The sequence below is a fragment of the Azolla caroliniana genome, unplaced genomic scaffold (assembly GCF_043228905.1).
Source record: "Azolla caroliniana isolate FFs.n. ecotype wild unplaced genomic scaffold, voAzoCaro1.0.p SCAF_3, whole genome shotgun sequence".
Classification (NCBI taxonomy): Eukaryota; Viridiplantae; Streptophyta; class Polypodiopsida; order Salviniales; family Salviniaceae; genus Azolla; species Azolla caroliniana.
Window position 1 is genome coordinate 3,674,525 of NW_028230438.1, and position 16,221 is coordinate 3,690,745.

The 16,221-nt window shown below is 36.8% G+C and overlaps 2 protein-coding genes and 1 non-coding gene across 4 annotated transcripts; 1 reads left to right on the top strand and 2 right to left on the bottom strand.

Moving 5' to 3' along the window:
• Positions 1-1,562: 1,562 nt before the first annotated feature.
• On the top strand, positions 1,563-1,634 carry TRNAQ-CUG (transfer RNA glutamine (anticodon CUG)). The gene has a single exon. It is a non-coding gene; the product is annotated as a tRNA-Gln (tRNA).
• Positions 1,635-2,745: 1,111 nt separating this feature from the next.
• On the bottom strand, positions 2,746-7,073 carry LOC147865918 (uncharacterized). 2 transcript variants are annotated; one of them, XM_087316248.1, is made up of 5 exons: positions 7,004-7,073; positions 6,712-6,876; positions 5,116-6,593; positions 4,439-4,884; positions 2,746-4,182 (listed from the first exon to the last, which is right to left on the bottom strand). In XM_087316248.1, the coding sequence occupies exons 3-5, from the start codon at positions 6,503-6,505 to the stop codon at positions 3,064-3,066; spliced, it is 2,955 nt and encodes a 984-aa protein (XP_087172374.1). In that variant the 5' UTR covers positions 6,506-6,593; positions 6,712-6,876; positions 7,004-7,073; the 3' UTR covers positions 2,746-3,063. The 2 variants fall into 2 exon arrangements, with proteins under 2 accessions (XP_087172374.1, XP_087172375.1); XM_087316249.1 differs by having other exon boundaries at positions 6,712-6,821; positions 7,004-7,072.
• A 2,336-nt stretch (positions 7,074-9,409) lies between these two features.
• Positions 9,410-13,367, bottom strand: LOC147865919 (pentatricopeptide repeat-containing protein At2g03380, mitochondrial-like). The gene has a single exon (XM_087316250.1). It carries the CDS (start codon positions 13,189-13,191, stop codon positions 10,003-10,005), a length of 3,189 nt encoding a protein of 1,062 aa, XP_087172376.1. The 5' UTR covers positions 13,192-13,367; the 3' UTR covers positions 9,410-10,002.
• Positions 13,368-16,221: the final 2,854 nt, after the last annotated feature.

The window sequence follows — 16,221 nt, forward strand, 5'->3', positions numbered from 1 at the left end:
GGATTGTGGACATTATAGACCATTTGGATAACTTAAAATCCTATGGTATTTTGTAAATCATATATTGGAGACTTTCTTTCTTCTTCAACACTTCTTTGAGACAATCTCTTTATGATTGTGTTCAATTTGCAAAAATCTCTCCCCAACGTTTCCACTTTATTTTGCATGTGACATTATAGACCATTTGGATAACTTTAAATCATGTAGTATTTTGTCAATCATATATATTGGAGACTTCGTTTCTTCTTCAACACTTCTTTGAGACAATCTCTTTATAATCGTGTCCAATTTGTAGAAATCTCTCCCTGACATTTCCACTTAATTTTGTGTGTTTTTAACTACAAAAATTGTTTATGTTCTTTACTTTTTGTGGGGTTTTACCTCAAATTGAGGTTTTTGTGCCTATAATGTATGTGTTGCAACAAAGTATATAATAAACATGTTATTCAGAAGGATTTCCTTGTTGTATAATGAAGGTAACAATTTGATTATAGTATAATAGATTCAAAAGCTTGTCAATGCAAATAACTACATAGTTGAGGATATGAAGAGTGAACAAGTCATGGATTTGATACCCTTCTAGGCAATCCACTCAAATGTACATGGTCCACAACACGTATGGCTAAGATGAAATCACATGGAAACGAGGGCAAGTAAAGAAAGTATAAATATCTTAACAAAATGGAATGATACTTACATGTGCACACTCCGAATGTTTGGCAAAATATTCTCCAACCAAATGTTTTCTATGGAGTTTTGTTTGTTACGCTTACAAAGGAGAATTTGGTATAGACTCTATAGCTAATCCTATATTAACTCTTTTAAAATGATTTGTCTGAAGAATGTAGTCTTTTTTCAATGTTGCCAATCAATCTTCACACATTATAAAAAAATGTCACTCTTCTAGCTCCGATGTTAGGATGTAAATGATGAGAGTGGGATTATTTCCATTGAGGGTCATGCACAATGCACAAACAGAAAACTATACAATTATTGCTTGGGGAATAAATGATATGTGTTGTTGTGTGCCCCTTGAACGTATATTTTGGAGATAAACCAAGCATGTTAAAAAATTTGTTTCATTCTTGTAATTAACTCAAAAACCTTTTCCTTTTGATGAGTTTTTTGAGGGAAGAAAATGGTCATGTTGTAAACAATGGCAAGGCTCCAATGTTGTTTCATAATTTTACATGGATATTTCAAAAAGGGCATAAACACCATGCTTTTGACACATACGAAAAGGGATATATTCCATGTGATACCTTTTAAGTGAAAAGTTTACGGCTTGCTTGACAATGTGACAATGTTCTTTGTTGAGCCCTTCAACATATTGTTGCAAATGCTACTTGGGTCATCCTCTATTAGATGCACATGCAACAAGATATTGTAAACAAGTGGTAGTAGAGAGATTTTACTTTGCATTTTGTGTCCATTGTTGGTAGTTTTCAATACTTGTATTAGTACTACTACTAATTACTAGGCGGGATTCGTGAGAACGATGAATAGGAAAAGAGCTTAGATGTTAAGAACATTTAAATTAATTTCAAGAGTCTTTAATATCTGGTCCCATGGTCTAGTGGTTAGGACATTGGACTCTGAATCCAGTAACCCGAGTTCAAGTCTCGGTGGGACCTTTTAGAAAGTTGCCCATCTTGTTTTTATTATGTATGTAACTTTTGATTAAGATTATTGTATATATACTCTTCCTTTTTGTAACTTTTGAATAAGATTATTGTATATGGGTCTTCCTTTATGTAACTTTTGAATAGGATTATTGTATATAGTCTTCCCTTTGTCACAATGCTTTCGACTTGGATGACATTTTCCCTCCCTAATTTAATCCGTTCTACTAGCCCAAAACATTTCAATTTCATTCTGTTTATTTTTTCTCCATAAAACCTTGGCTAGAAAAGTGGTATCAGCCCAGCCATCGCAAATGCAAGTCCACCATTGAGACAAACACTTGTCATATTTCTATTGTTTTGAAAACTCAAAGAAAGTGTGAGTATGTTAATCCAAGCCAAGTTCTGAGAGCTAGGGGAACGGCATCCTTTTGTACAGGGTTATCATTAGCTAAAATGTCGGCTGAATGTTTGAACTTCCCAGTTAGCTAGAACTATATGTTAAATTTTACATCAGAATTATGATTTTTGGTAATTTCCTATGTAGGGGAAATTTACAGGATTATCTTCCTATCCCAACTCTATCATTAGATGGCTCTATCATTTGAACTATATGCTAAAATTTACATTAGATTTATGATATTTGCTCATAATTTCCTATTGATCCATGAATGTAGGGGAAATTCACAGGATTTTAATTTACATTTATGACATTTTCTTAATTTCTGACTAATTCATGAGTGTAGGGGAAATTCACAGGATTTCACATTAGATTTATGATATTTCCTCCTAATTTCCTGTTATTTCATGAATGTAGGGGAAATTCTCAGGATTTCACATTAGACTTGTGATATTTTCTCGCAATTTCCTATTATTTAATGAATGTAGGGGAAATTCACAAGATTATCTTTCTATCCCAACTCTATCATTAGATGGCTATATTCAATGGCATTTCCCTTTTCATTAGAAACCAAGTCGTATGTATTTACTATTAACATTCATAAAGCCCCTGTAATGTCTCCTCTGTTTTTATATGAACTAGAAACATCATAATGTCATGGAGATTTGTAAAAACACCTGTAAAAGTTTCATCTCCTTAAGGAGTTTAGAAGACAATGAAGTGAATCATAAAATATATATGAATCTGAAATATTATTACAACGAATATGTCTTTCGTTAAGCCTATACATTTCGATTTCATGTAAAAAATAACATGACATGCTAATCTCATAAGAAAAAATAAAAAATAAATGAACAAATAGCCTAAGTTGCCATATAAGCTCCATTGTGCAATATTCTGCTTCGGTAGATTCCTCCCTTGTTTAGAAGATTCTTTTCATATTTATTTATATACATACACATTATGTAAGGCTGATACTTGTCACACACATTACATGTGCTCCATGCCTTTAAAAACAATTTCTTCTATCCATTTACTCGCTCAATGAATTCCATCGCCATCCTCCAATGATGCAAGAATCAACCGAGCATCACGTCCAATATGTGAACCTTTTCTGCTTTTCTCAACAATCTGCTTGATGAGAAGTTCTCCTAATTGTTCATCCAAATCCGGATAGTAATAATCTTGTTCATTGATTGTAATCCATTCCTTGTCTCCTTCCGGATGACCAAAATCACCACAATTCTCTTCATTATGTTTGCAATGGATGGAGTGTCGCTCTTGTATCTTGGGGCTGTTAATGCCAACACAATTTATGAACTCTTCAGCACGATTTGCATTGTAAGATTCCTCCTTATTAATGGTGAAATCTATACATTTCACCGAGCACGGGGTACTTCCAGAGGTCTCATTTGTTGCATCATCCGAATCAAATCCTCTTGAACTAGAAATAAGGTGCTCTGGTTGTGGATGTCTAAATGCTGATCTTTTCCGTGAGTTTTTTGTACGAGCAAACTGTTGCCCATTTGTGGGCATCTTCTCCATGCACATAGGATCACCATTAACATAAAGATCTTCAGCCAAAGACACCAAGTCCACGTGCTCCAAACCTTCATAGTTCTCCATGTACATAGTATCGAGGTCACGTTCACATGCATCTCTCTCCGTGGCTAACTCATCCTTATCCGATCTTAGCGGATGATCATTTGAGGCTTTGGAGAACTCATTACAGGCTTCCATGTAAGCAGCTAATGCCTCACCTCCCAAAGCGATATAGGCTGTGTTGTTTTTAGTTTCAGTGTCATCACTCTTGAATGAAGAAGAACTCTTCAAATCGGAATTATCTGCATGTTTAGTTGCACTAACATTACAATCTAGATCAGCTTCATTTCGTAGAAGCTTAATCTCTCTTTCTTTTGCATGCAGCTTCATTTTTAGAAGCTTAATCTCAGATTCAAGCTCAGAAATACGAGCCTCTTGCCTTGTTTCCAAAACCTCGTGCAAACGTTTTGCCAAATCTCTTGGAGAGACAGCATAGCTGTTTGCATGCAGATCTTCATTAGATGATGCACTTTTATCCTGTGAGTCTTCTTTGAATTCACAAGGAAATCCACTTATTTTCAATTCACCTTGCACCAGACTACCCACTTCCCTGTTGATCTGCAAATAAAGAAAACTAACAGAATCAGTTAATTTTATATAGTCGTCCTTGACCATTTTGCCAGGACATTTGAATGATTTAAACATCAGGGAAAGAAAAACAGGGGCTATTTATCACCAAAAACAGCTGGCTGTTTTCCAAGAATTTTGAAGAGATTTTGCCATGCTTATAACCAGTAATTCCTTCACTGTTACTCCCCCCCCTTTCTACTCTGTGTAAAATGCTTCATTGAAACGTATTAAAAGAATATCATACCTCACTTGGCCTAGAATCTTTTCTTGCACTTTTTGAACCATCTCCATCCCAGCCCAACTCCATTATCTCAAGCTCTGCTACTAGTTCTGCTTCTAGCTTGGATATGTCCTTTCTATGTATTGTCTGTGCCTCACTAGACAAAAACATTTTCATTTTGTCAAGAAGGTTCGCGACACTCCTAACATTGATGAATGAATTGGTCATAGAATTTTCTCCTTCTTTTTCTTCAGTTGGTGCAACGTCATCACCTTCTCTAGAATAAACAGTAGTCTTCTGTAGACCCTTTATTTTGAGTTCATTCTCCAAATCTTTTGTAAGTGACTGTGCTTCTTTCAAAAGCAACCCCAATTTTCTTGTTCTCTGCATGTCTGACATTATGGCAAACATTATACCAACACCTATACCAAAATTGAACAAAATTCCTCCGAATGAAGAGCCAACTAGTCCTGCCACAGAACAAAAAAGTCCATATTTTCATAGAAATAAGGACCTTTTATATGTGTGAACATCTGCAAACTTAAAAGGTATGCTACATATAGCAACAATATCATCCTTGTATTATTAACATACACAAAAACCTTACCTATGGTGGAGGTTGCGTAGGTGCTCATATTACCATTCCATATGAAAGATAAAGACACAAATATGTTGACTATAGTTTCATGTCTTAAGCATACCTTCAATATATGTGCTCACATGTTTTGAAGAGTGTGGCGGAACTCCCTTTTTGAAGTTCTCACATGCTTCTTTAATCACTTTCTTTGGGTGTTGCTGCCTGGGTGACAAAAAAGGCAATCCAATAGCAACATCACCCTCAGGTAATTCAACCTTTGCTTCACTTGTAGAAATTCCCATGCTACTACTTTCTTCTAATTCTTTCTCCGAGCTTTGGTATGAAGATGATGCCCTCCGAAACTCCTCAAATTTTCGATTTTTCCTATTATATTCATCCATCTGTGCTGAAAGGCAGCTCTCTAAGGATGACATAGGCTTTTGAATTCCTGGAATTTTCTTTCTCAATAGCTTCCTTCTGCCATATTTGCAGGGTGTTCGGGATCTCCTTGAGCTACTACTACCCTTATTTCTTCCTTCAGAATCATGCGGAACAAGCAAACTCTCAGTATCAAGAACAAAGACACCCTCAGTAACATCCCAAAAACCAGGCATCCATGTCTTTCCAAATACAAAATCTTCAGCCTGAAACGTTGCAATATCCAAAGCATCCTTGATGTGTTTCCCTGTATATCCATCACCATCCGTATATCTAGTTCTTGGCATTTTATCATCATCATTCACAACCTTTCTGCAAAGCAATCCAATTGATGAAGGAGATGATAAATCATCCATAACAGTATTCAATTTGGGTTCAGATGAAGAAACATGTAATTTCGTTTCAGCATCTTTACCTTGCCCATAGGTATCATCAATGCTTTCCACAATCATGCTTTCACAACTTCGACTCAATCGCATCATTGACACTTGTTGGTTAATATCAATCAACTTCTTTTCTTCAACACCCTTTAATGGATCCAGCTCCACAAACTTCTCTTTGGATGCATTTTGGAAGTTCTTCTCTTCCAAGCATCTTTCAAAAGCCTTATTCTTAGGGTTCTTAACAAGCATATGCATCTTGATATCAACAATCTCCTCCTGATCCCTGTCAAGCATATCAATCCCCCTATCAATCATCTCCTGATGTTCCTTGTCCAGCAACTCCATCTGCCTATCAATAATCTTCTTGTGCCCCTTATCAATCATATCGATCTCTTCATCGCTACTTTTCTTACCCTCTTTCTTTTCACCTTTATGATGCTTGCGGGCACTGATTCCAGAGGGGAGGCCCTTGCCACATCGAGGTTTCAAATCTTTGCGCCGAACTGACGATGAAGAAAAGTGATGAGACACACCCCTGTAATATGAAAGTTTTCGGTCTGATGTGGAAAGTTTTGGATTGAATTTATTATCTTCATCTTCATCTTCAGATGATCCTTTCGGATTATGCGAATTCTGCAATCTTTTTGCAAGATATCCTGACCCTGCTGCGGCTAAAAGAATCCATACTTCCATCCTTAGTCGAAACAAATGATAGGAGACCAAGATTCATGTGAATATTTGTCAAAATTAGATCCAAACTGGAATGAGAAGTGTGTGAAAGCTGTCAAGATACATTCAAAATGGGTATGAGTCTTGCCCCAAACACATCAAAATAGTATCAGAAGATACAAATCTTTGCCAAATTTTGATTCAAAATGATATGAATGGAGTCAAAATACATTCAAAATTGTATAAGACGGCTTGACTTTTGTTCAAAACGCATCCTTCGGCCATGAATCTTTGTCAAATGACATTGAAATGGTATTAAAAGGGCATGATTCTTGTCAAACTACATTCAAACCCGTCAAAGTGTATAAAAGAATGGCACCAGAAAAACAACGATTCTGGTCAAAATACAAACAAAAAATGATATCAGGAAAGGGCATGAATTGTATCAAACCACATGCAAAAAAAAATAAGAAATCGTTATATGAAGAAAGGGCATGAAGATGATTGATAGAAGAAAAAAACCTTATAGAAGAGATGGGTTTCTTTTTTTCTGGGTTTTAGGTTTTGTGTGTGTGCGTGTGTGTAGGAGGAATCTGTGTGTGTGCAGGAGAAGGGGGGGGGGGGGGGGGGGGGAGAGGTTCTCTCTGAAATCAGTGAAACTGCAGGAACAGGGCAGAAGGAGAAGAACAGAGACGGAAGAAAAGATGTCCAACGGATGGATGAATGGCAAAAAGCAAATGGATTGAGACAAAAAGCAAACGCAAACGCAAACGCAAAAACCCAAAACTAGCACTAGCCCCTATGTTTTCCCCGATTACATCACATACCTCTCTCTCTCTCTTGGGCACCATAGATTTTTCAGTGATTTTTTTCCATGGGGCACACCCATGGAGAGAGAGAGAGAGAGAGAGAGATCTGGTGGTAGCAGTATATGATGAAGAAAATTAAGGGTCCTTTTTCAATCCCTTTCCAGATATCTCCTCGTTGGTTCTGTTAAATATCTCCCGAAACGAGCCATAAGGTTCTCGTTTCCTATGATGATTTTTCCAATCGTTTAGTTATGCTTTGATATGAAAGCGACTTGTATGTTATCTGACCTTCTTATCTTATTCAATTGGGCGGTATTCATAATCGCTCCTTAGGAATTCAGATCACATTGGCTTAGCTTGTGTCGCTCTCGCCCTTGTCTCTTTTGTAGTATCAATGACAACTAGCTCCAAAATAAAGATATGAGAAAAAAGGGACCTAATTTCGGTCACAATGTGAAGACTATAATGAAGCTAAATGCACATTCAAGCGTGTCATAGTGAATGGTCTATCGCGTTCCTATGGTGATAACATTGCATAAGAGAACCAAACCTCTACACCACTCACATATCAAAACTATCTCGAAGTGCAAATCTATGCAAAACACCATCGAGAGCAATGACATGTCTTATAGTCTTATTTATAAAGGAGTCTCCCTTCCCATGCCTAGATATTTATTTCTAGTACCTATAATTCAGTTCTTTTTTTCTCAACAAGACATGAAAAGGGATACGAATGAGTGTATTCTTGTCTTGGTCGCATTGGACGCACCTATGTCTTTCTTCCTTTATTTGATTCTAAAGATAAATGCTAGAAGTAACTCCACATCCTCATTGCCTTGTTTGTAATGTCATGCCTCACCTACATAAGCTTGTCATGCTGACAATCAACAAGGAAGACCTCAAAAAGATTGGTCTTTATATTTAAGTTATCAACAAGGTAGACCTTAAAAAGATAAGTCTTTATATCTATGTTTATATACATATGTGTTTATATCTGACAAAAAGTGCAATATCCTCAAAATATACAAGAATTGATGATTTGGTATTTGCAACTCCTAAAGATTTCCAACATTAGGATAACTTTGTTTCAAAAAGTACACCATCGACTCTTCACTTTTTATTAGGTCAAGTTCACAAGGTATAAAGCCTTATGCAATCAACACAACAATGTCTCATCGATTACAAAAAGGGCACCACACTATATCAATTTTATCAAAGAATAAACATATTTAAATATTTCTAACTGGGACTTCAAATTGTTGGTATTCAATAAGAATTTTCTAATGCTTAATGCAACAACTTCGAATAACAACCACAAGGTTGTGCTTTGTGTATTTGAGTGCACTTGGATATAGGATTTGTCTAAATACTACCCATATATTATAGTTGATGGGGGGATCTATGATAACTTAACAAGTGGTATCTTCTAAAAATCCATTAGCACACATGTTTTGTATATATAGGACAAATGTTCATGTTTTGGGAATTTTTTTTACTACAAAAGTACGCTTGAACCCACTCTACGAGTATCAAGAAAGCATAGATTGATAGGTTTTTGAGAACCACAAACCATTGTTCTAGACCTCAAGGAACCTTATAGTAATATGCATGTTGACGTGTGCGCTTGTAAAGATCTAGGACCAATGCTCTTGGACCCACTCTATAAGTGTGGAGTAAGCATCCATCGATAGGTTCTTGAGAGCAAAGGATGTTGTTCAATACCTTGAGGAGCCCTATGGTAATATGTGTGTATATGTGTGCTTGGAAATATCTAGGAGGACTAGGTGAAGGCCCATAGGCCATATGATTCATGGTTGTGTGAGTACCCTCTTGAAATTTGCATGCAATTTGCAATGATTTTTCATCAATACAAGGTCTTTAAGCGTAGTTGATCACTAGAGGAGATTGGGACAATAATCCAGGGCTAGATGATGATGGGATTGCTCTAACTCTCTCTTTAGTTTGATTGAAGTTACTAACCAACACTAACTTTTGTTATTGGACTATGGATGAAGTTAAGTTAATCAAGTCATTAAGTGCTAGATTAATATAGAGTTAGCATAATGTTGTAAGCATGTATGAGGGGGTGAAAGAAGTATAGAGACATGATCGACAAATAGAGCACAAAAACAATCATCTATTTTAGAAAGAGTATTACAAGGCTACCAAGCCAAAGATGTGCTCATTATGGGATTGTCTTAAGTTCTTTACAACTTCTTGTTGTTGTCCATGCTTACGACTTATGCCAACAACAAGATCTCCTGGTGGAGTGTGGACAACCTCATTGAATTGCCCTTACAGTACAATATCACTAGATGGTCTAGTTGAAGAATACTCTAGTTGGATTGTCTTTATCTGTGCTGTGCTTCTGCACATTATGTTCATTGTTATCAAAGCTCCACAAATTTCATCCACTTGGTGTTAACATTGGATTCTCGGATATCACAATGTAGCTCTTGCCCTCAACATCCGATCTGCATGCAAACCATCAAAGCACAATGCCTTATACTCCACTTATACATCAACATCGATAACATAGTTTATTGTTCAAGCATTAATGATCCAAGAGGACACTAGATGGAGTAGTACCTGTTTACTTCTGTCTATGGAGTCCGAGTAGGAGTCACAATACCCCAGACAACTGTGTGCTTTGACTTGAATATGATGCCATGGTGACCGATGGTACCATCAAGTACTTCAGTAACGATAGTGTCATTGACTTCTTTGTGCTTGTTTCCGCATTTCAAGTAATGAATTTATCTTGAGAACATCCTCTTGCATTCCCGCATCAGCATAGATACCGGACATACATAGATATGCCGATGCATCCATTTCGTCCAACACTATAGCTCGTTCGAAAGCTTTTTTCCCATATTCTACACTGCCCCATTTTCTGCAAGCATCCAACATAGTATGCCAAGCAACTATATCAGCATTCCATGGCATTTTCTCGAGTAGAACTAATGCCCTATCTATGTGACCAGTGCGACCCAAAAGATCAGCCATGCAAGTGTAGTGCTCAAGAGTTGGGGAGATATCATAATCTTTACTCATTGCATCAAAGTAAGCTTCACCTTTATCCACTAATAATGCATGACTACATACATTTAGAACACCGATAAATGTCACCACATCTGGTGTTTGTCCTTCATCTCTCATTCGATTAAATGTATTTAAAGCTTTTGCATTCTCCCCTAATTGTGCATAACCTAAAATGAGTGCATTCCATGATACCACATCTCGAACTGGAAGTTTGTCAAAAATTTGCTCCGCTCTTCCAAGAGGCCCACATTTTGCATATAGATCAACCAATGCATTATTGATAATATGGTCATGTTGTTCCAAGATACCTTTCCTAGCCATTTCAGCATATATTTCTTCACCTTTCTCCCTGGCTCCAATGTTTCCACATGCTTTCAAGATGCTAAAGAATGTGATTGCATCGGGCATGACCCCTTCTACTTCCATCTTTTCCAGACAGTCCAATGCTGCTTTGCCCTGCTCTGAATTAGCATATCCACCAATCAAGGAGTTCCATGATATAACATCTCGAACCAAAAGTTTGTCAAACACTTCCTGTGCTTTCATAAGCGAACCACACTTGGAATGCATATCAATTAATGCATTTCCAATACAAGAAACATTTAGCAATCCTTGCCTATTGATCTCAGCATGTATTTTTTGACCCATATCAATGGATCTGATGCTTCCACAAGCTTTCAAGCTGCTGGTAAATGTGATTGCATTTGGAGAGACACCATCCAATTGCATCTTCACAAAATAAGTGAGTGCTTCACTGCCATAATTTTGTTGAGCATATCCTGAAATGAGTGAATTCCATGCAATGATATCTCTGGTCTCAAGCGTGTCGAAAACTTCCTGTGCTTTCTTAAGCCAACCACATTTGGCATACATATCCACAACCGCACTTCCAACAACAAGGCTTGATTCAATTAAACCTTCTTTAAAAACCTTTGCATGTATTTCTTGTCCTTTAACTATCTCTCCGATTATACCACATGCTTTCAAGATGCACACAAATGTAACTGGATTAGGAAGAACCCCTTCATGTTGCATTTGTTCAAAATAATCCAATGCTTTGATACCGTGGTCCTGTTCCACATATCCAGCTATTAATGTTGTCCATGAAACTACATCTTGAACCTGAAGATCATGAAAAATTTCATGTGCTTTGGAAAGCAAACCAAATTTCACATACATGTCTATCAACGCATTTCCAAGAAAGGGTTCTTTCCCAAGGAGGCCTCTTCTAGCAACTTCACAATGCATTTCTCTACCCTTGTCTGAATCTCCAATGCCCCCACAAGCTTTAAAGATGAACGAAAATGTTACAGGGTCTGGTGAGAGACCTTCTGATTCCATCTTTTCAAAACAAACTAAAGCTTCATTATTACAATCATGGTCTACATATCCTGCTATCAACGCATTTGATGTAATTACATCTCGTTCAAGAATATTGTCGAATACTTTCTGTGCTTTTTCAAGCAAACCACATTTTGTATACATGTAAACTAATGCACTACCAACAAGAAGGCTCCTTTCCAGCGACGCCTTTTTGGAAATCTCAGCATGTATTTCTTCACCCTTGTCTATTGCTCCTAAACTTGCACAAGCTTTTATGATTGTAATATACGTGATAGCATTTGGTGATACTCCCTTTAGTTGCATTTGTTCATAACAACTCAATGCTTCTTTGTTATGGTTATGTTTCATATACCCTGTGATTAATGCATTCCATGAAATGACATCTTGAACATGAAATTGATCAAACACCTCGTGTGCTTTTGCAAGCAAACCGCACTTCGCATACATGTCTATAAGGGCACTTCCAACCACTTCATTTTTCAGCAAATCTTTTTTTATGATATCAGAATGAATCTCTTTACCTTTCTTAGCATCTTTTAGAATACCACATGCTTTTAAGCTACACACATACGTGTGTGCATTCGGTGAGACACCCTCCCGTTGCATATTTCCATAATAATTGAGTGCTTCCACTCCAAAATCATAGTTAGCATATCCACCAATCAGAGTTGTCCAAGTTACCACATCTCGAGTTGGAAGGTTATCAAAAACTTCTTGTGCATTTGTTAGGCATCCACACTTAACATACATGTAAACTAAAGCATTGCCTAAAATTAGTTCTTTTTCCCATAACCCTATTCTCTCGACATGGGCATGCAATTCCTTGCCCTTCTCGATGGCTCCAAGACTGCCACATGCCTTCAAAAAACACACATAAGTTAATGCATTTGGACATATACCTTGGATTTGCATCTCTTGAAAGAATTGAAGCACTTGCTCATTGTGATCATGTTTCACATAGCCAGACATGAGGGATGTCCAAGACACAACATCTCGAACCACGAGGTTATCAAACACCTCTTGAGCTTTTGAAAGACATCCACCTCTCACATACATATCAATCAAGATGTTACTGTGAAGACATTTTTTCTCTAATGACCACTTCCGAGCAATTTCAGCATGCATTGTAGAACCACTTTTGGCATCTTTTGTGTGACCACAAGCCTTGAGTAACAATGAAAATGCATATATATTAGGTTCTGAAGACCTATCTTCTTGCATTTGTATGTACAAACCAATGGCTTGATTCAATTCGCCATATTTAACCAGATCTGTGATGAGCGAATTCCAGAAATTCTCAACGCAGAATGACGAGTTTTTCAGGATTTCATGAGCTTCCAACATGTGACCAACATCTAGTAACATTAAGATTATGTGATGTCCAATCAAATTATGAGCTCTTAGACCATATTTCCACATGCATTTGTAAAAGCAAAGAGCGATGACAACATTCCTTTGTTTCTTGTATTTGGGAAGATCACATAAAAGGCTGCAAACAGAGGCAAGAGGTGGCATAATAATATCAATATCTCCTTTTTTTCTTTTCCCTCTTTTCTCTTCTATTTTAGTCCCTCCCCTGCCTCCTCTGTTCCAGTCAAAGAGAGGGTAATCATGGGATAAATAACTGCTTGAGCTATGGAGAGTCCCCACAATAAATGAATCAACTGATCCGATTCAGTGTTTCTCCCATTGATCAATCATCAAAGCAAACATAAAATCTCTCTCTCCCTCTCTCTCCTATTTTCAGAATTCCAAAGGGTACCCCTCCAAGAAGAATAATGTATACAGTATCACTAATCGAAATAGACTACTACATGATTAGAGCAGCAAAAACCATGACCTCACGAAGGACATATAAAAAAACCTAACGACGAACCGTGTGGCTTAGAGGACTAGGTACAGTAAGAGATCATGTTAGACCAGTTGGCAGAAGAATGGGCCTAGGATGTCGGAATATAAAATATTATCCGACGAAGGATGCATCGCCAGAGACAGTACAAAAGAAGATGACACTTTGTGCTTCGCAAATGTGTAGCTATCTCCACACTTGAACTCATCACTATCTAGTGTATTACCAAAACTACTCACAATGGTGTTGTTAACAACATTACACCTAGCAATCGGCAACGGTTCGGTTTGAACCGAACCAAACTGTGAAACTGCGGCTCAACAATTTAACTGTTAAAACGGTATGGTTTGGTTCAGTTTCAAGTTTACTTTAAAGGTTCGGTTTGGGGGGGTCAAAGGCTCGGTTCAGTTGGGTTCAAACGGTTGCCACTTGATTATTTTCTTAAATAATTTTTTGAGCAACCTTGTCATATTTAAGCTTAATTTTGACATTTTGGGGAAAAATTTTGAAATATTGAAAGATTTAAAATTTTGAAATTTGACCTAACTTGAAAATCGAAACTGAACCATGAAACTACGGTTTTAACGGTTTAATGGGTTGAAAATCTCTAAAACCGTTTGGTTTGAGTTTGGATTTTGTTTTAGTGGTTTGGTTTGAATAGTTTCGGTTTAAATGGTTTCATGTTTCAATTCAGTTCAGTTTAAGTTTCAATTTAAAAAAATGGTTTGAGTTTGACACCCTCAAACCAAATTGATCCGAACCGCCTTTGATTGTTAATTACACTGTCAAGCAGTTTGCTCAGTCTTTGAGCATTATTATCTATTTCCTGGTCGAGCTTTGATTTTTAGCTTTTGCGTGGGGCGTTGTACCTAACTTAATGAAGTGATGGTTTCATAATGTCAAACATACTGATCGAATTTCTCTTCCATTACGTCAGCGAAATCTTTGTCCAAGGACCAAGGTGTTGTTGTAAATGGCAAGCAACAATAGTGCCTGCTCCTTCAACTAAGATATGGTGGGCCTACCACCATTAACACTCAACTGAGTGACTCATCTACCTACAAGCTTGTGTACTGCATGTATGTGCAATTGTCAAAGCTTGTACTTGGTTGCTTTAAGATTCATACTAATGAGATTTTGATATAAATATGTGTACACATAAACACAAGAAAAGAACTCATTAACAAGGATGACCTCTTATACTTCGGAAATCATTTGTCGCGCTCTTCCCTTGCTCGTCTTCATCATGGCTTTTTCCCTTGAATCCATGCATTGTGAGGACTCTTGCCTTTCTTCATTATTATAGGGTGATAGATGGAAAATGTCAACGAGTGGGCTCACTCTGACTTGCAAGTGGTTGTTTTTTCTAACACTCTCAACAACATTATTATTATTGTGCACATTTTTCACAATCTAGTGAAGTTTATTGTACAAAGTATATTTCTTAATGTTGTGAAAGGATAAAACTCAAGTCTCGAACAATGTTTTCATTTACAGAACTTGAATTGGTGATTTACAAACTTTGGAATTAGGTCATGTGTTAAGGGGTTAATCCAAACCGTTGTGGACTAACAAATGTAGTAGGTAATGGTAACATATTCAAATTTAAGGAGATATCAGAATTTGCCATTCACATCTTTTTCACTTTTGGCCTATCTCATTGGATGGGTTACTTATATCAAGTTCAAGATATTGATTAGCGTTATTTGTTTAATCTAACAAGTACATGATGTAAACCCATGAACATGCATGAACAAATGTGCACATACATATTTCATAATTTTGTCATGCTAGGTTGTTAAAACCATGCATGATCTAAACAAAATTAAATTGTTGAATTGTGATCTGTTATAATCTCGAATAAAAAAGCCTAGCATGTTAAAAGAATGATAAAAACTTAACCACAAAAGAAATGCTTGAAAATGACACCATCCAAGGGATCCTATGATTTAAGCAAATTTTAACGACAATACATATATAGACACAATGCTTGAATTTAGGAAGGAAAATTTTAAAACAATTAAGTAAGAGGTAATAGTTGCAAAAATGTTGTGATTGCTTACCCTATTGAGAGTTTACTCAACGAGCAAACTTTCCCATGTGTCAATTGTCGATTCTTATTATAATTGTGAAATATAAAGTTGAAAGACCCCATTAATTTCCAAACTAGGATTTTAATATCACTTTGGTTTATTTTGGTGACACAAGGATTACTACTTTTCTTCTTTGCAATCTATTGGAATAAATATGGGCTATTGGATCTACTACACAACTTGAACGTCTTCCCAACAACATTGCCCCAACAAACTTTTCCAGAGTACATGTTTAACAATGGGTAATGGCGATGAGATGGTAGCAAATGTGTGACGTGCCTTTTTTGCTAAATCAAATGTCTATGCAAGTACAAGAAGAAATGGGTGAACCAACCATGGATATTAATGATGAGATGTGGAGGTGAATGTCCATCAATATGTTGCTTTTGCTAAATGGTATACAAGCACACATGGTGATGCATGCTAAGTCCATTTTGAGCACGTGGGGGGGGTCATGGATGTTATAAAAGAAGGGACAATGCTCATTACCAAAGTTACAAACTTTACGTGACTAGATGCCTAGGTTTCATTGCTTGTTCAATCACATCGAACTTTAGAAGGAGACAATATTGAATCCCAATTTCCTTCTTCAAGACTCCAACA